Genomic DNA, 20,057 nt, shown 5'->3' with positions numbered 1-20,057 from the left:
CGGCGCGAGCGTGGGGAAGACCTCGCTGCTGCGGCGCTACACGGAGCGGCGCTTCCCCGACTCGGTTAGCACCGTGGGCGGCGCCTTCTACCTGAAGCCCTGGCGCGCGCTGCACCTGTCCATCTGGGACACCGCAGGTGAGGCCGGGCTGGGGCTGCAGTCAGGGTCCGCAGCGGTTCAGAATGAACCGACTCACTCGCGGCTGGGCGCCGCTAGCTGAACCTGGGCCTCCGGTGGGAGGCAGGGTTGCCCTAAGTCCCGGAGTTGCCCGGGCTGAGCTGGAACTTTCCATCCTCCTGCCTCAGCCTCTCAGAGGGCTGGGACCACCGGCGGGGCAACCCTGCATGTCCGGCTTCCTGGGAGCCCGGAAGGTGAGCTCCTCTTCGGTTCTCAGTGGCTCTGAGGGTGGGCAGCGCCAGAACAGGAGGCTGTTTCCGAAAGAGGAAACTGAGGCACAGAGATGAGCTTTGCGACAGAGCCGGGTCCCCCCACCTCGGCTGGGCTTGTTTGTTTGCTCCGTGCTCGTCTTGGCCAGTTCCTTGTGTCATGTGGCCGCCAAGGAATTTCAAGATAGGTAGTAAATTATTTTTAGACTGTGTGGCACTTGTGTTCTTGCACACGGACAACTGGGGGCTGCAGCTCAGGTTTTCGGATTTTTGTGGCAGAGTGGCACCAGTGCGGTGGGGCTGTGAGGGGACAGCGGGGTTTTGGGACACCTCTGGGACTCCTCCTCCTCCTGCTGCACCTGGGGCCCTCCGGGCTCTGCTCCACACCCCTCCCTCCTGCTGTTTCTCTTATCTTGGTCATAGGTGTGGGGACAACACATTTCTAGTCCTTTTGGGGTGTTTTCCAGACAGGGTCGACTATGTATCCCAGGCTGGCCTCCAGCTCACAGCGATCCCGTGCCTCAGCCTCCCAGAGTGCTGGGTCACAGGCCTTCGTTCACCTGTTTAGGGCCCCTTGTTGACTTGGTTCCAGAGGACAATGCAGGGTTGGCACTGGGGACCCACAGGGAGACAGTACAGGGCCACAACCAGGCCAGAGGTGACGCTGGTGCCAGACCCGGCTTGGGGCCCATCCCCCTTGGCCCTGGGATGTCACAGCCGCGTTTTGTAACACTGTCTGCGTGACTCTAGGCACGGTGGCGACTCATTTCCTGGCTGGTTTGGTTGCCGCTTTCGGATTCCCAGAACTGCAGTATGGGCTTAGGTCTGGGACAGAGGGGTCGTCTGGCCCCTCTCACTCTCCTGCCGTCCTTGGGGTTGTGTGCGGGGCAGCCAAGGGCACCTCTGTGCCTGCCTCCCTGGGACTGTTGGGGTGATCAGGCACTTGGAGACAGTTTTGCTCTGTAGCCCAGGCTAGCCTTGAACTCAAGGTGATCTTCCTGCCTCAGCTTCCTAAGTGCTGGGGAGCAAGGTGTGCACCTTCGTGCCTGGCTGGAAGTGAGACCTTTTTCTTGCTTTGGTCTGGTTCTTGAATACTCTTTCTACCCCGATGTTGCTAAGGTATCTTCTGGGGTCTGTTGGGCCCTGAGCCAGTTTTGTGTTCCTGTAACCTGCAGGGCCGGGTTTCTGTTTCAGGAGCCCAGGCACAGGGAGTGGGCGGAGCTGGCCCGGCCTTATCTGGCCTTATCTTCCTGGGTGACAGATCCCTCCAGGGCAGGGCAGGGCAGAAGAGCTGGGGGGACGGCTGCCAGGAGTGGGTGCAGGGTGCCCAGCACCTCCTGCCGTCAGCTGGCCCTGGCCCTGGCTCTGGCTCTGGCTCTGCGACATGCTTCTTGCTTAGCCACTGTGAGGTATCTCACCGCGATCTCTGCAGAGCCCAACTCTGACCTTTAGTCCCTGGGCTCCAGTCTGGCCTCCTCAGGGGCTGCCCTCCTGCTGGGGTCCCTCCCTCTGCAGCCTGGGGAGCCCAGACTGCCCACAGCCAGCCCTGTTCCTTGTGCCTGCAGGTCCTCCCTGATCTCCTCTCTGAATTTCGCTGTAAATAGCAAGTAGAAGCCGAGTGAGGCGGCTCACACCTGTAATCACAGCACTCGGGAGGCCGAAGCAGGATGATCTCCATGGGTTTGAGGCCAGCCTGGCCTATCCACTGAGTTCAGATTGAGCTTGGAACATGTAGGGGCCCCTGTCTCAAACAATCAGGGAAGCTGGGCCTGTGGTCACCTTGCCGCTCGGCTTGGAATCTCATCTTCATGAAACTTGTCACTGGGCCTTTGCTGCCCATGCAGCCCAGGACAAGAGTCAGCTGAGCTTTGACACCAGTCCCCTCTGCTCCGGTTCCAGGACTGTGTTCCTCCTCGCTGCCCGAGGCTGTCCTCAGCAGCGCTTCCAGCCCCATATTCCTGCTCCTCCTCCCGTGCAAGCCACGGAGCTCACCAAGGCGAGTGTGCCTGGCCCTGTGGGCTGCCCACTGCCCTCTCCCTGCCTCTGCCTGGTGCCCATGGCACAAGGGCACTCCCACTGCCTCCTCTGCACTGCATCTTACTGGCTTGGTATGGGGCTGGCCTCAATCTCATGGCCTCCTGAGTGCTGGGATCACAGGTGTGCGCCACTGCACCCACCATGGACAAGGTTAAAGGGGGGGCACCAGAGGAGAGCGTGTGTGGGGAGCAGGGCCAGCGCTGAGCGAAGGTCCTGCAGGTGCCATGGGGCCTGGGTGTGGGAGGCCAGGGGCTGACCATGTGGCCCGCCAAGGCCGAAGCCCGAGCCACTGTCCTCCAGCTCTGCTCTGCTGTGGGCAGCTCCTCGACTGTGTCTCCCCTGGGAGGCTGGGTTTCGGGCTGAGCACCAGGGCTGGTGGCTGGGGGATGCTGCCGAGTGGCCCACCCCAGTGGGGTGCGGCTGGGGGCTGAGACAGCTGGGACTCTCCAGTGTGCAGGAGAGGACACAGTCCTGGATCCTGCTCCCAGAGCACCAGTGAGCAGCAGTGCGCACCTGTAACCTCAGCACGCAGAGGGCCGGGGCAGGAGGGTCCCCTTGAGTTCAAGGCCAGCCTGGACTACACAGTGAGACTCTGTCTCAGAAAACAAAGGGAGAAGAAAGTATAAAGTGGGAGGCTGTAGGGAGTCCGAGGGGGTTAAAAACTGTACATTTTCACAGGACCAGCTGCCTCCTGCAGCCACCATGGCTCCCAGATTCTATTGCTTACAGCTGTGCCATTGCCAGGCCCCAGCTGTGTCACGCCGGTCTCCTGGGAGGTGGTGGCACCACTGCCCATGAGGCCCGGAAACTGTCTTACTGGGAGGACGCAGCTGTCCTGGAGCTGCTTGGTGACTCGAGCCAGGGAGCCCAGAGAGAGCCCTGCTCTTGGATCCTGAGCCCTAGGTCTCCCGCCCTGCTGTGGGTCCAGCCCAGGCTTCCTTAGTGCCTGAGGGTCTGTGTGTGGGGCCCTGCAGGCTGGGTGAGCCAGGCCGTGGTGATGGCAGAGGCTCCGCTGTACCAGAACCGCTGGCTCTGTCCTTGGTCTTTTACTGAGCAGCAGCCTTGGTCCACCGAGAAGATGATTGTGGTTTCCCGGTGGTGAAACTGGTGGAGAAATTGTCGTTCCTGGAAGGGGACGGAAGTGCTGGGCTAGCTAAGCACCTGACCCCGGCTCCTCCGGCGATGGGGCCGCGAGGACAGACGTGTGTCCAGGGAGCAGTGCCACGGCCTGGCCCCCACCCGGGAGGAAGGAATGGATGAGCAGTGGGCCTGGGCTGGAGATGGGGCGGCAGCGTGGATGAGCCCTGCGCAGGCACACAGCGGCCAGCAGGGGGCTCTCCGTCCGCCTGTCCTCCCGTTAGGGAAGCCCTGGGGAGTGCACAGAGTGCATGCGTGGCCCAGCCAGTTCTCTTCCATCAATGGGGCTCGCCTGGGTGCTTTTAGCAATTGTCCATTTTTTGTTTATAACTTGCAAAGGAATTAGTTTTTCTATTGTTTGTTTTGAGACAGGTCTAGCTAGGCTGGCCTTAACCTTGAAGGATGCTCCTACCTCAGCCTCCTGAATGCTGGGTTTACAGGAGTGCACCACCACTCCTGCCTCAGGGTGCTTTTGATTTTTGTGTGGTGATGCCTGGCCTGGCAGTGGTATTGTGGGACAGGCCACCGCCTGGGAGCTGCCTTCCGGCTCTGTCACCTGGTGCAGGTGCACACTTGTCTCGCGTTGTCAATAAAGCTTTATTGGTACAGGGCCATATCACACCCTGTGTATGGCTGGCTGCAGCTCAGAAGCCCAAAGATCTGCAGTTTTCTGATCCCTGGTCAGGCCTTACCTGAAAGTCATAGGGACAGGAACTTTCAAAGCCTAGCATCCAGTGGCACTGAGACCAGATACCAAGGAAGTTTTTAGTCTGAACTGCTGGGGCAGGCCCTGCGGGAGGGGGCAGAGCCAGGGGTGCTGCCCTGCAGGCCACCGCGAGGTCCTTGTGCATGCACATTTATGCATCACAAAGACTCAGTCCTGCTGCGTGGGTCACAGAGGTGACTTCATCCTGAAGTGGGAGTGAAACCCAGAAAATTGCTCAATCTCTCTTTTTGCTTTTATTAGTTCAGGCTGGCCTTAAACTCTCAGTGAGTTTCCTGTCTCAGCCTCCTGAATGCTAAGATTACAGACAAGGACCACCATACCCAGCTAAGACTGCTCATCTTTTTTTTGTTGTTGTTGTTATTGTTGTTGTTTTGAGACAGGGTCTCACTATATAGTTTAAAATAACATTGAACTCACCACTCCAGGCTGGTCTCAAAGCAGTGATCCTCCTGCGTCAGCCTCCTGAGTGCTGGGATCACAGGTGTGCACCACCACGCCTGGCTAAGACTGCTCCATCTTTGTGTGTGTGTACGTGGTTTGATAAACAGCCACGAGGCTTGTTCTGTTCTGTGCAAGGTGTGCCCTTGGACTGGAGGTACTGCCTGGCCCAGAAGTGGAAAGTGAGACCTCGCTCCAGCCTTATTTGTGCTTCAAAGCTCACCGGGCTGCTCGTGAGATCTGCTTTCCCCTGGCACTTCCTGCAGGCCTGGACCATACCCGCCTTCCCTTCTGAGACTGCTGTGGGCTGGTCCGGGAGACTGAGGCCCACAGCCTCCCTTTCTGGTCTGGGGCTGAGCTCGGGAGGTACCACTGTATGCTGTGGGCATGAAATATTTTGTTAAAATTAATGTCAGCTGTTTCTTTTTACTTTTTTTTGGGCACTGGGGATTGACCTCAGGTCCTTGCACCTATGAGGCAGGTGGTGGAACCACTGAGCTAAATCCCTGGCCCTCTTTTTACTTTTTAACATGGCTACTAGAAATTTCAAGGTTATCTGTTTCTTTGGACTGTTCTGCTTTAGACCAGGGCCACTGCAAATAGCTCAGCAGGCTGTTTACTCACACAGAAGCAGATAGGAAGGGTCCAGAAGGACAGAAATCAAAGCAGCCCCTACTGATTAACCACGCACCTACAGAGCTGAGTCTGCTTAGGGGAAAATAACCTGTTATTTCCCTGGGTAGCCCAGAGCTCAGAGCAACACCTTTTTCTGATATCTAACAGTAGCCCTGAGTTGGGGGACCGTGCCTGACTCACGTTCTGCCCACACACTGGGGATAAATCAGTGAGCACCCAACGCCTCTCATCACGTGACAACATTTACTGCTCTCCAGGGACTGTGGCTCTCACAGCCGCCGCACATCAGTGTTAAGGTTAGAATTGTTATGTCTTCTAGCAGCAAAAACAAATCACTGCCTACTTTTTTTTTTTTCACAGCTTTGTATTTCTAAAGTATTTAACCTTTCTCCAATGTTCTATGTAAGTAACTACTGCTTACTCTTTCAAAAGATCAGTATGAAAATAATGATTCACTGTAGCCCTAACCAACCTGATTGCTTTTCTCTTTTTGTCTTAGAACAGTTGATCTCGGGAGATTTCACAACTTTAGAGGTGCTTGGGTCTGTCTTTAGTTTTCTTTTGGGAAAAGAGTCTACTATGTTCAACCATGCCTTTTCTCTCTCATGTACTTTTTTTCTTTGCTGTCCTTCTTTGGACTTTTTTCTGAATCTGTGTTCTTAGATTTATAAGAACTTTTCGTTTCCTGAATTTTTTCAGATTTTTCACAGTTGTATTTCTAAAGTATTTAACCTTTCTCCAATGTTCTATGTAAGTAACTACTGCTTACTCTTTCAAAAGATCAGTATGAAAATAATGATTCACTGTAGCCCTAACCAACCTGATTGCTTTTCTCTTTTTGTCTTAGAACAGTTGATCTCGGGAGATTTCACAACTTTAGAGGTGCTTGGGTCTGTCTTTAGTTTTCTTTTGGGAAAAGAGTCTACTATGTTCAACCATGCCTTTTCTCTCTCATGTACTTTTTTTCTTTGCTGTCCTTCTTTGGACTTTTTTCTGAATCTGTGTTCTTAGATTTATAAGAACTTTTCGTTTCCTGAATTTTTTCAGAATTATCTAAATCATTTTTATTTCCAGGATACTTTTGATTCATTTTCGTGGTTTCTTTCTTTTTTTCCCAAATATATTTTTTGGTTCTATGTCTTTTTTTGTCTGCTGGTTTTTCTTCTTTCTTTTTTGGGGGGTGGGGTCCTGGGGGTTGAACTTGGGACCTTGCTCCTGCGAGGCACGCAGTGGCACCACTGAGCCACATCCCTGGCCCTTTCTTCCTTATTTTCTGTTGATTCAGTGGTTTTCTGTCTTCATCAGAGAGATCAGAGTCAGAATCTGCAAGCTCGTGGAAGCGTTTCCAGCCCTCCTTCGAGCTGTGTTGTTAGGGCGTCGCTTTTATCAACTGCATAGCTCAGTTTGAACTTTTTGTCTTGAAACATGGCTCGAAATCTTTTGTCAGTTTTGACTTTTCGATTATTTTCTGGCATTTCCCAGAATCTGGGGTCCTTTGAGACCTGCCTAAGCCACTGGTCATTCCTTATTTCTTGTTTGGATGACATTTTAAGAGATGTTCAAAGAAACCTAATGCGCCTCGGGTCCCTCTCAGCCTCATATCTGGAGTCAGTGGACTGTGAAGACGTTAGTCGAGGGCGCCTGTAGCAGGAGTCACCACTGGCGGATGGAGTAATCGGTACGGCTGGGGTGCAACAGGCGTACAGGGCCCAGCGCGGGGCTCAGGACGGCAGTGGACGGGTGTTTCTTGTTCCCGTCGCCTGGTAGTTTCCCTGGCGAGGTGGTGTCACCAAGGCTTTGCCATCTCGAGAGCCAGGCTTCACTCAGGGTGCCAGGGATTTCGGTAGAGTGGCCAGTTGCTGTCGGCCTGACGTGAAATTCTCGTCTGGAGACACTCGGTCCAGGGTCCGGGTCGGCCCTTGGAACACCTGTGAGTCAGTCATCCAACAGCAGCAAGGGGAGGTGCAGTGACTTCCTCCAGGGCCAGGTGCACAGTGGCGGACAGGGACATAGTGGCGACAGTGCCCCTCTGTCCATTGCTGTCCGGTGGGAGAATCGGAGCTCATCTTCCCTCCCGCACCTGCCTCCTGTCTCCCCTGCACCGTGGGTCTCCGGGTGACGTGAGCCTTCCCTGCCTCACTGCTCTCTCAGGGGCGTGCCGCCTTTGCCTTCTGTGAGAATTATCTTCCAGTGCGTGTTGAGGTGGAGTTTCTTTGAAGAATACCCTGCCCAATCCCATTTCTGCTGCCATGAGTTCGCAGACCCTCGTGCCATGAAGCCCTGCTTGGGCAGAGTGACATCAGCAGGTGGCAGGCCGGAGCCTCGGCAGGAGCAGCTTGTGAGGCCACTGGAGTTGCCAGCCCCGCCCTCGGGGGGTGAGCACCTGGCCTCCCCTTGAAGCGCAGCGCTGGTGCCCCCTGCAGGCCCGGCAGCCTGATGGGAAAGGGCCTGCCTGCTATAGCTGTGAGTGGGGTGGGTCTACTTGCTGATCTTCACGCGTAGAGACAGTGAAAACAGAAGCAGCGCCCTGAACATGGCACATAGCAGAGCAGTTTGAAGAGGGAAGTTTCTAGCTATAAAATTTAAAAAAATGAAGATCTCTAAGCAGGGCATAGTGGAGCAGGTCTGTAATCCTGGCACTGTGGAGGCTGAAGCTGGAGGATCGCTGTGAGTTCAAGGCCAGCCTGGAGTACTTGAAAACAAAACCAAAACAAAACAATACCACCACCACCAACAACAACAAAAAACAGAGACGACTACAGGCAAAAAAATTTGCAGAACAAAATCACTGATGAATATCTAAGCAAAAGCCTAAACAAATTAAATAGATGGTACAAGAGTCCTTGTCATGATCACGTGGGATTGGTGCCTGAGAGTCAGAGTGGGCCCCGCATGCAAACCAGCACTGTGATAATCGGGTAATAGAGCTGTGGGGTCATCTCAGAATGTTGGGGTGAGCAGAGCAGCTCAGAGGCCTTACAGATGAGTGTGGTGGCTCTGAAACACAGCTCTGAGGCGCAGCTGAGCTTTACAGCTCAGTGTGGCAGCTTTCATCATTTGAAGACTTGAGAGTCTGATGGTCATTTAAAGAGTTGGAGAAAAAACCTTTATTGTGCCAGTGAGTCCCAGCAGGCTTAGAGGAGTCTGAGTGCTCTACTAGAGCTGAGAGCCTCCTTATATAGGGATCTGCAGGGGAGGTGAGCATGCTCACTGAAGCAGGGGAGGTGAGCATGCTCACTGAAGCAGGGGGTGGAGTTACAGAACATTCCGGAAACACATGCCTAGTGAGCATGCTCACTGAAGCAGGGGGTGGAGTTACAGAACATTCCGGAAACACATACCTCGTGAGCATGCTCACTGAAGCAGGGGGTGGAGTTACAGAACATTTCTGAGGAGGCGGAGCTTAACCTTCTTGTGAGGGGGCAGAGCTTAACGGAACATTCCTGAAAGGTAACACAGTTCAGTCCCAAACCATTTTGATACATTGCCCAGCAGCACAAACTTACATTTCTGACACAAAACACTGTGGAACAAAAATGGAGGCAAGGCAAAGGCCTATCTGTTTTTGAGACAGGGTCTCATTGCTTGGTTGAGACTGACCTGAAACTCACTTTGTAGCCCAAGGCCTGTCTTACTTTGTAGCACTTTTCTATCAAGACGACTAGAAAATCGTCTGAGAGGGTTTCTCACCCTCCATGGCAAGAACGCCTGACAAGCTGGACACAGTGGGTGGCGAGGCCGAGGCTGGAGGATCGCTTGAACCCAGGGTCCTGGGTTAGGCCAGCCTGGGCCATGAGTGAAACCCTGAACCACACCAAAACCAATGCAACCAGGTGCCTCCACACTGCGGGGACACGGGGTGTAGGAGGGACCTGTGCCTGAAGGCCCAGGGAGGACGCTGACATCACATGCGCCAGTGCCGGTGCTGCGCTGCCCCGGCGGGGTCGCTCGGCCGCCCTGGCTGGATCACCGGAGGACACTGTGCCCCCACGTCTCAGCTCGTTGCATGCTGTTTCCTTAGCTGGCGTTTTGGCTCCGCAGTTGCAAAAGTGCATTCCCAGCCTAGTAACTTCAGTCTGATGGGCTCTGGCTGGTGCCAGCAGATGGGGTGCTGCTCCTAATCCTGGCAGTGGGGTTCACTCCCTGAGGAGAGATTGGAAGGTGCCGACCGGTTATCTGTTGGGATTTTATGTTTTGCTTTTTGAGACAGGTTTCACTATGTAGCCCAGACTGTGAACTCCCTGTGATCCTCCTGCCTCGGCCTCCTGAGTGCTGAGATTATGGATGTGCACTGCCCTGCCTGGCTTTTTAGTGTTAGCTCCACCCCTGCCTGCTCACAGCCCTGGGACTGGTCTGGGCAGTCCATGGGCAGCAGCAGATCCAGACCCTCGGCTCCTGCCCCAGAGCCAGGCAGGAGGGCAGCGACTGTGCCATTGCTCTCCATGGGTGCTAGTTTGCATGTATGTGTCGGAGGTAATTGTGACCCAGTGCACATAGCAGCGTTTGTGTTTTCACCTGTGGAAGTGCACAGCTCCGTGCCGTCAGCACCTTCACCTTCCCAGCTACCCTGCCACACCTCTGGAGCTCTCCCATCATCTGGCCGGAAGTCCTGTCCCCACCACACAGTAACACCCATCCCTCCTCTTGGCTCCTCGCAGCTGTGACAGATGTGCTGGTCCAGTGAATTGGACAATTTCAGGTAATTCTTTAAAACCTTTTGGGCTGATATAGTGGCTCACTCCTGATATCCCAGCACTAGGGAGGCTGAGGCAGGAGGATCACCGTGAGTTTGAGGAGAGCCCATAACGATAGTGAGACTTTGTCTTAAAAAACAAAAAGTAAAAAAAAAATTTACCTTTGTGTATAGTATAGTGCCGTTATGTTCAATGATAAACTAAGTTCCTACAAAACCCTGTTATGGGCAATGTGAGTTTTTCCACTGTGAAATGCATCAGGTGATGTGGTACCCCAGGGGGTGTTGTAGACATCCCGCTTTCTGGAGAGCTTAATCAGGACACGCCGTCCTGAAATATCAGTAAAACCCAGACACAGGGCGACTGCTTTCCTGGGGCAGAATTAACAGGAAAGCTGTGGTGTTCTTGGGACTTTCTGATCCAGAGGAGACTCGACAGCAGGGTGTCGGCCACACAGGTCCAGGACGGAGCCCTGCAGGTAAGAGCCGATCCAGGCGCTCGTGCAGTAAGTAGCTCAGCAGCTCAGCGGCACAGCGCCTGCCTGGCAAGCCCGAGGCCTTGAGTCTGATTCCCGGTGCCAGAGAACGAAACAAAACCAAAAAACCCAAAGCCGGTATTTTAAGAGACCCTAATTGGGTGTAAAGAGCCTCCTCCTCGCTGAGGTATGTGCTTCAGTCCTGACTCTGAGGCAAGTTAAAACTTGCTGTAAAACAAAGGATTTTAGTTTCCTGCTTTAATAAATAGAGACTTAGCAAATCACTGAATGTTTACTTGCTAATCTCATCCTAAAATTAATTATCCCAGGACACATCCTGTCTGCTGAAGTACAGGTGACTGACGTAAATGCCCGCTGTGTGAAGGCTTTTGTTTTGTCTGTTATGTAAGTGGATTTTTTAAAATTTGCCTTCCCCCCTTTAATATTAGGCTGTTAAAGAACATCTCCTTCTTCCAGTTACTTGGTTTCATGATTGGGTTATTTAAATAAACCCATGCCTGAAGAGACTGCGGGATTTGAGAATTAAGCTCCCGTTCATTGTGCGGCCCTGAGAGCCTTTCCAGAGCCTTGGCCCTCGGTCCGGGTGTGGGGTCCGTGTCCGCGCCCCAGCTGGGGGTTCGGATGGCTGGTGACGGGCGCTTCATTTGTTTGTCCTTCAAATTACCAAACAAGAGCACCATGCGTGCTGACTGCTTCGGTGTGTGTGACTGTGGTCCCGCCTCACACGGTGCCATTCCACGAGCGGATTCCCTTATTTTGGAAGAAGAGAAGCCCCTCTGACAGGTGTGGGTGGCGTGGTGAGGTCCTGCGGTGCTGGAGGGTGATTCTGAGCCTGCGGCCAGGCTCTCACTTGGTTACCGCGTCCGCCGGACTTCCCAGAGGGAACCATGGTCCTCCTGCTTGAGCGCGGGCTATGGGCGCCCCTGGGGAGCTGCAGGTTGTTCAAGACCAATTGGGAGGAGAAACAGGGCGCGTGAGTGCTGGGTCTGTGCCACCAGCTTTTTTCGTGAACGCTGGCCCAGTCACGTCCTCTCCTGGTGGAATCCACTCACTAGTCTTGAGTTCTAGTTCTTCCTCTGGCAGGAAAAGGCCATCTGCATCCTGGGTGGCGGTTTCCCTCCTGGATGCTGGCTGCCTTGTCCTTCTGGGCACTGCTGGGCACAGGCTGTCTGTGAAGTTGTTCTCATGTGGTGACGGGCCTGGTCCCAGCTCTTTGCCCGACAGGTGGTGCGTGGGAGGCTGCTGGGCCCGTGGCCACACAATCAGCTCGGCCAGGAACGGCACGATTTCCACACTGTCGCTGTTGCTGCTGCCCGTGGGACGCAGCCATGTCCTGGGGAGCAGTTGAGGCTTCTGGGTTTGCTGTGTTTCTTTTAGACTGCGATCCTGGTGCGGGAGCCAAGCCTGGACTCCTGCCCTGGACTTGCCCGCCTCTGCTCTTTGCCCAAAGCCCACGCCACCGCTCGCTGTGCTGAACTGAACCCGTGGGCCAGGGCTCTGCCAGCTGGAGCTCTGGCCCTGCGAAGTTGTGGCTGTGCCCCGTTCTTGGGAATGTTTCACAGGTGACCACCTCTTCCGTGTTGTATTTTCCAGAAGGACACGGAGCTGGCGCTGTGTAAACCAGAGGGGACTGAAGGTCACTGTCCTCATGCTGGCTGTGCTGGCTGTCTTTGACCCCGAGCAGCTTGCTGGAGGAAGTGGCTTTGTGGACTGGGCTGCAGGGGCGCACGTGGCTGGTTACGCAAGGCCAGTGTCACCCATGCCCGCGCCCACTTCCCCTCTGCCAGGCTGCTGAGCTCATGACCGCCCGGGCCCTGGCCGACTTCTGTGGCAGGAGAAGGAAGGGGAACCCCATTTGCCCGAGTGACCCCTGCGGGGGCATGGTCATCAGGGAAGGGTCTGGCTCACGTGCCTGGTCCCGCCCAGGGGGTGGAGGCCATCTGTCTCTGGCCCCATTGGTGCCACGGGACACGAGTTGACCACTGCCACTGTCACTACGTTCTGCACACGGGATGGGGACAGAGATTTCCCCACGGCCTGGGGCCGGAAGTCAAGTCAGGGTGGAAGTCAGCTGTGGATGCTGGCTCATGGGGTCCGCACTGAGTACCTCTGAGCCTGTGCTCCTCGCCTCTTGTCCTGTTAGGGGACTCCAGCATCCAGCTCTCTCCTGGGGACAAAGTGTCCCCACTGACCGGGGCTGGGGACCACAGGCTTCAGGATCCCTGAGGTGTGGCTGTGGCTGAGGAGGCTGTGGAGGAGCCTGGGCTTCCGGCTGTGACAGTGGACTGCACTGGTGGCCCCTGGTCAGCTTGGAGCCTGTGGCGTCTGGGGGCTGGCTCCCCAGAGGGATCCCTGTCCCCCTCAGCCTGCAGGGCCATTTGTCCTTGCTGAGCTTGCCTTCTGAGGTCGGTCACTTGTTACTGGATTTCGGGCCTCAGGGTGGCTCAGGAACTCCTGTCCCCAGGCCCCTGAGTGTGTTGCAGAGGCCCCTTTTCCACCGAGGGCCCTGCTGACGGGTTTGGGGACAAGGGTGTGGACTATCTTTGGGGCCACTGTGCAGCCTGTGCAAAAGGTAGGAGGCCGTGGGAATTCCAGCTTTTGGCACCAATATTAAGAATAAAAGATAAAGGAGGAGGAGGAGGCCCCTTGAAACAGGAAATGCTTGGAATATCAGTTCCTCGCCCACATTCTCCAGGTGTGCACCCGTGTGACACCGCTCTGCCCTGCGACCCAGCAGGGGCCATGCGTCATCTCTGCAGCCGTCCTCTCCTGGTGGGCGCAGGGAGCCCAGGGCTCCAGCCGGAGATATCCACCCACGTTTGGGAAGAACTGGCCAGAAAGGGATCCACAGTGGAGAAGTTGCCAGGCAGAGTGAAAATGAAACTGGAAATAAAACTTGAGAGTTTTCTGAAGATCCCTCCGGCCACTCCTCCACCCCCACTTAACCTGTGGGTGCACCTCACCCGGCCGGATGCTGGGACAGATGGGTCCCTGCCACCCTCATGCGGTGCCGGCCCCTGAGGCCGCGTCTCTGGAAGGAAGGGCCAAGCGGGCCAGCTACGGTGGAGGGAAGATGGGGGACCAGCCTGGCCCTCCGGAGCCTGTTTTCAGCAGTTTGAACTGGGCAAGACGGTGCATGAGTAGGATCCTAGGCGTCTCCAAACACTAAAAGATGCGCATACACACACTGCAGCCTCATCCAGAGCGGACGCCCCAGGCAGCTGCCAGGCAGGGGCTTCCCCTTCCACGAGGCTGGGACTTCTGCTCTTGGCTGGGCACAGGCCCTGTTGAACCCGGCCTTCTCTCTCCCGTCCAATCTGTGGCCACCACGTCCCAGAAGTCACTGGTCACTCAAGTCCGCCAGTGAGCCCCTTTGACCAGACCGCAGCCTGGGGGGCTGATTCAGCCGAGGACGGCCACCGTGAGCGGTCCGCCTGGCGGGCTGGCTCTAGGTGTGCGTGTTGGGGTGCGGCTGCACTGGCCAGACCCGGCAGCCAGAGCTTTCCTGCCACAGAGGACGCCAGCCGCACTTCCGGCCCCTCGGGAAGAGCTGCTCGCCCTCAGTGCGCATGCTCACAACCAGACGCACGTGCAGACGGGTCTTCCGGGACGCACCAGCGAGGGCCCCGCGCCGGAGTCTGTGCTTTAAAGTCTCTGTCCACGTTCGCAGCACATGACGAGGACACATCGTGGGGACTGGAGCAAGGACACAACACCTCAGTACGGGGGATCAAACTCTGGACCTTGCAAGGCAGGCACAGTGCCACTGAGCTACATCCCCAGCCCATGTCTTAGTTCTTTTTACTACTTCTCCCCTCCAACTCGGTCTTCTTCCTGTGCACAAAAGATCTGTCTCTCTTTCCTGTTGTGTTTTTTTTTTTATTTTGAGACAGGATCTCATTATGGTGTAGTTCAGGCTGGCCTTGAACTGTGTAGGCCAGGATGGTCTCAAACACATGGTGATGATCCTCCTGCCTCAGCCTACGAGTGCTGGAATCACATGTTTGTGCCACCGCTGCCCATCACCTATTGTTTATTTTGGAGAGCTCATTCTAAATCCCTTTCCCTATCATTGCCAAAATCTTCATTTCCTGGGAAGTCTTACTTTTTGGCAGAACCAAGCATTATGCATTCTCATTCTCACGTTTCAGGAACTGTCTTTTAAACATTTCTTTACTTATTTCTTGCGGTGCTGGGATGGAAGCCAGGGCTCACCTGTGCCAGAGAAGCCTTGAACCCCTGTAACTTCCATATTCCTGCTTCTGCCTGGCTGCTGGGGATGTGGAGGGGCTCTGGGAATGCCCTGCTCTGGCCCTTGGGATCTGGGGCCGGTGCTTTTAAGAGCCCCCACCCGGTATTCACAACACATGGGCAGAGCTGTGTGTGGCTTCTGCCAGCCAACCACTGGCTCAGTGGCTTGAGCCGTGGACCCTTGGCCCTGCCAGCCCTTGTTTGGACTCCCGCCTGGCAGAGTGGGTGGGTGGGGCTCAGTCTGTAGCAGTGCTGGGGGTGCCCTCAGGCTCCTGTTTTCTTTTCCTCCTGCCTGTCTGCCTCTGGGCTGTTTTCCACTCTGCAGCTGGTGATGCAGCCATGTGATAAGCACTCCAGATCGGTCACCACTGGAGCAAGGAAAAAAACAGGGCATTGCCGGCTAGTGGGGCCTAAGAGGTCCACAGATGACCTACGATGGGGCCTGTGGGTAGCCTTGAGATTCCTTTAGCAGAAGTTCACCTTGGGCCAACACCCACAGATTTCCGATGAGCAGAGTCACACTGCTCATGGCCACCTAGGCAGAGGCCCACACTCTGGCCACGGGAGATCCATGTGGCGACTTGGCTCAGCTGCCACGGGAGAGTGAAGGCAGACTGTCCTCAGAGTCAGGCTCCTTTGGGGGTCGCCCTACAGGTCCAGCAGGTGGCATCTCCAGAGGTCATTTTGGAGGTACTGGGAAGAGGGACACTGGCCAGTCTCCTGTGTCCTGGGACACATGTACCCTCAGCGGGTTCCTTCCTGCCAGGACTCATATGCTGGGCCATCTGGGCTGTGTCCCTCTGTGTGGAGAGATTGTGTCCTGGGCCTGCGGATCTGAACAGCAGAGCAGTGTGAAGCCCAGCGGCCCTGTCGTCTGTCCCCTCCCGTGCTGCAGATCACTGTCTGGTTCAGGGTGTGCTTGGTGTGTGTGCCCCCTTGCTCTGGATGCGTCTTCCTTGACCACCGGTCACAATTAGTGTCCATGTATCAACAGTTGGCAACTTAAGGCAAGCGAATGTGCTCCCTGGACAAGTCAGTTCCTGACCCCAGTCCCTCTGGACAGGCCGCGGCCCCCAGCAGAGCACGTGTGGATGGTGGCCTCACTGCCCTGACCAGGCCTCCTCGGTCTCTGGCCCTGCCGCTTTTGCTGAGCTGAGCTGGAACCAGCCTGAGGCGTTCCCTTCCGACTGGCTCTCATCCTCACGGTGGGACGCAGGGATGCTCAGGTCTATGGGGACGCCGGGCTGCCCTCATTCTGGCTCTGGGATGAGCGTCCAGGGACCTGGGTCTAGGAGAGGTCAAGAGATCTCTGGATGACTGGCCCATTGCCATGGGGAGGCCCCGAGAGTCGTCCAGGCCAAGCTCAGCTTCAAGGATGTGGAGTGAAGGCAGGAGAGCTGGAGCTGCATCGGCTTCTGGCCTGGTGTGTATTGAATACTGGAGATGTGGGAGTGGGTTTTGGATCTTGGTTTCAGTAATAATAGAAACGAAAAGTAAAGCAAGAATTTACAGAAATAAAAGTTTGAGTTGGAAAGTTAGAGGGAAAGTAGGTGTCTCAGTTACTTTTTGCATTGCTGGGACAAAATACTTGACACAAGTTGAAGAATAGTTTATTGTAGCGCAGTGGTTTCAATCCATAGTTGGCTGACTCCAAGGCAGGGCGGCATGGCAGAGGGACATCGCAGAGGAAAAGCAGCCCATGGTAGGGCAGATAGGAGGTGGCAGTAGCACAGCGAGCCTCCCTTTCCCTTTTATCCCATCCAGGCTTCAAGGCTTTTGGTGGTGCCACTCACACCCAACCTGGGCCTTCCCATTGCCCACACCCAGAACCTACTAATTCTCATCAGGGGACAAATTTGGTACCACACACCCTTAATCCCAGTGTCACACACCTACAGCCAGCTCCAAAAAGCCCCACCTACGAGTGCAAGAGGCCTTGGGGGCCCTGACACAGGTTGGAACAAAAATGGGCTGTAAGGCCCCGGCTGGCTTGGTTGCCCATGCTGTTAGGGGCACCATCTGTGTTCCAGCATCCGGAAGGTGCCTATCTCAGATGCTACAGGCTACACCAGAAGCAACAGGCCCCGCTGTCTGTGAGTGTCCACTGTGTGACCTGCACCCCTCACTGACCAGTGACCTGCCCACCCCAGCTCCAGAAGGCTTTGCTGCAGACAGTGGCACAGGGATTCCTCAGAAGCAGAGTCGCCTAGTGCGGCTGCTGCATGTGGCACAGAGGGTGACACCAGGAATCGAGAGCCTTGGGGCGTCGTAGATCTAAACATCTCTGAAGAGGTCCTGTGGCCTGGGTGTGGGGGCTCATGCTGTCATCCCAGCACTTGAGAGACTGAGGCAGTATTGCTGAGAGTTCAAGGCCAGTGTGAACTACAAACAACCAACACCCCCTAAAAGCCAGAGTGGAAAGAAAGAAGCAGCACACTCCGAGGAGAGGACACGCTGCGCCGTGCGTCCTGCGCTCGAGTGTCGGTGGTGGCCTGTGGGATTGGTGCTGTATGCACTGCTTCCTGTGGCCCTGAGCCCGGGTCCCCGAGTGGAACTGGCCCTGCTGTGCCTGGGTCTGGAGGCCAGGCTCTTGGGTTGGTCCTCATTCGGTCACCCCCTCCTCTGTCCGCAGGTGTCCCTGGCCTTTCGTGTCCGGCCACAGCAGGCCTGTCCCGTTGGGGTGGATTGCGGCTCCCGGCCTGAGTGCTGACTTCTCCCCTTCTCTCCCAGGGCGGGAGCAGTTCCACGGCCTGGGTTCCATGTACTGCCGGGGCGCGGCTGCCGTCATCCTCACCTACGACGTGACGCACCCACAGAGCCTGGTGGAGCTGGAGGACAGGTTCCTGGGCCTGACCGACTCTGCCAACGAGGACTGCCTGTTCATCATCGTGGGCAACAAGGTGGACCTCACGGATGAGGCCGGGGAGGCGGGTGGCGCCCGCACCGTGCCCAAGCAGGTGTTGCGGGAGGATGCAGTGGCCCTGTACAAGAAGATCCTCAGGTACAGAATGCTGGACGAGAGGGACGTGCCAGCCGCCGAGCAGATGTGCTTTGAGACCAGCGCCAAGACGGGGCACAACGTGGACCTGCTGTTCGAGACTGTGTTCGACATGGTGGTGCCGATGGTCGAGGGGCAGAAGGTGGAGGAGCCAGTGGGGACTGTGGACATCACGAGCCACAAGCCCCCCACACGGACCAGACCTGGGTGCTGCTCTTCCTGAGAGGGGCACGGGGAATCGGGGTGGCGCCATCAAACCACGCACCGAGGGGACAGAGGGGTGGAGGTGACCGCGGGTCACATAGTCACTGTCATGGACAGCTGCGGAGCTGGGACACCCATGCTGCCCTCCGGCCCCAGGGTGACTCTTGTCCTTGCACTGTGGAGCCCGTGGCCTGGCAGCTGTGTGGCCCCTGCCCGCGCCTGCATGGTCACCGAGCTGGGCACCTTTGTGGCCTGCGGCTGCCCTCGTGTTTCTCCACCCCGACTCTCCCAGGTCCTTCCCCGGGCTCGGTGCCTCACGTAGCGATTCTCCATGTCTATTTATACAGTCAGGAATGATTTTATATTGGTGGAACCCGCGCAGGCCTCATGTCTTATTAAAATAGATTTTGGGAAAAGCCTGGTGTTGGGACTGCTGATTTGCACCCAGAGACGCTGGTGTCTTTCTTTGAAGCTACAGAGGAGAAAAGGTGTCAGATGTTATCCTTGTAGTTCCTGTTTGAAGGCAGGGAAGGACTGGAAGAATTCCTTTCCTTCCCTTCCTCTCTCCCTCCTTTCTTCTCTTTCTTTCTTGTATGGGAATTGAACCTAGGGCCTCTGCAGTGAACTGCATCCTCAGCCTCTTAAAATTTTTTTATTTTGAGACAGTCTCACTAACGAAGTTGCTGAGTTTCCCAGCCTAGGCTTGAACTCGCAATCCTCCTGCCTCAGCCTCCCAGAGGGCTAGGACTACAGGTGTGTGCATTTCAGAATTTCTTCTCAAATATTTTCTGATTGATTTACCATCTGCCCCGAGCGCGCCCAGCTTGTTCCTGGTCGACCGTGTGTCTGGTGGCTGGAGTGCATGAGTGACGTCAGTTCCACTTGAATATTCACCCTGTACTTTTTGTTCTGGAAATACAGTCACTGTAGGGCCCTGTAAGCCAGTTCCCTGAGCAGCTGGCATGGCCGACTCTGGTCCCTGTGCCGCCCCCAGCCGGTTCTGCCCTGAGTGTACTCTGACCCAGCCTGGCTCCTCGCTTGCCTCCCAGGGAGCAGCCGCCCCTGGACAGAGTGCTTTCTGTGGGGCCCCCTGCCCCCGAGGTGGCACTGACTGCCTGCTCCTGTGGGTGTGTCCTCACACCTGCACTTGCACACGGGTACACACGTACCCCAGGCTCCCGGTGTCTGGACAGACAGCGCTTGTGAGCTTTGCCACACCGTCGGAGCCCCTCTTCGGGTTTTGGGGCTCTGCGTGGAGGCCTGGCTTGGTGAGAAGGACAGGACGACACTGTCCTTGCGACACGGCCAGGCTCCACCCTGAGCCGAGGGGGTGGGGCAGTGAACGGTCCCCCCCTTGGCCAGCTCAGCAGTCTGGTGGTTTGCTTCTGCAGTGACAGTGCAGGGCCTCACCGCACCAGGGAAGCCCTCCGTGCGGAGCAGGTCCCCGTCCTTTTCCAAGTTTCCAGACAGGGTCACACCGTCCCCAGGTTGCCCAGGACTGGAACCTGCTGCCCTCTTGCCTCAGCCTCTGGAGTACTGGGTTACAGGCCCGTGTCGCCATGTTCGGATGTCCAGCGCAGGCACCCTGCTATCAGGATCCTCGCCCTCCTGCCTGCCCGTTTCCCCGGACCTCCACAGGCCTTCGCGCTGCACATCTGTCCCTCCCTTACCTTTGGGTAAGGGCCCACTGCTTGGCCCTTGCCAAGGATGCGGAACTGAGACCACAGCGCCTCCGCCTCGGAAGACCGGTTTGCCAGGCTGGAGAGAGACGCCCCAGGTTTCCTTGACCCCTCTGCCCTTCAGGCCCCGCCCCTCCCGGTCCCGCTGGACAATCCTTGGCTGTGGTGGCTCTCTTGCGGCTGCTCAGGCTGTGGCGCCTGCCCTCCCCTGTCCCCTGCTAGCCCTGTGGTGGTCACGCAGGCCCGAAGCTGAGTCCTGGAGGAAGGCAGCTCAAGCAGGCAAGGACCCCGCGCGGCTTGGGGCGCCCTGCCTCACTGCCCGGCCCCAATAGGGTTCACCCTTGCCAGTGGGACCCGAGGCTGTCAGCAGAGGG

General features: G+C 56.3%; 1 protein-coding gene across 1 annotated transcript; it reads left to right on the top strand.

The window, feature by feature from the left end:
• Position 1: 1 nt before the first annotated feature.
• Rab20 (RAB20, member RAS oncogene family) lies at positions 2 to 18,563 on the top strand (the record flags this gene model as incomplete). The annotated part of the gene is made up of 2 exons (XM_010619991.3): positions 2 to 137; positions 17,533 to 18,563. Coding segments are annotated over 2 exons (627 nt in total), but the record flags the coding sequence as incomplete, so codon positions are not given.
• Between the last annotated feature and the right edge of the window lie 1,494 nt (positions 18,564 to 20,057).

This window comes from Fukomys damarensis, unplaced genomic scaffold, assembly GCF_012274545.1.
Source record: "Fukomys damarensis isolate Sample0158 unplaced genomic scaffold, DMR_v1.0_HiC HiC_scaffold_6, whole genome shotgun sequence".
Lineage (NCBI taxonomy): Eukaryota > Metazoa > Chordata > Mammalia > Rodentia > Bathyergidae > Fukomys > Fukomys damarensis.
The sequence above is the reverse complement of the archived record's forward strand: the minus strand, read 5'-3'. Positions and strand labels throughout refer to the sequence as shown.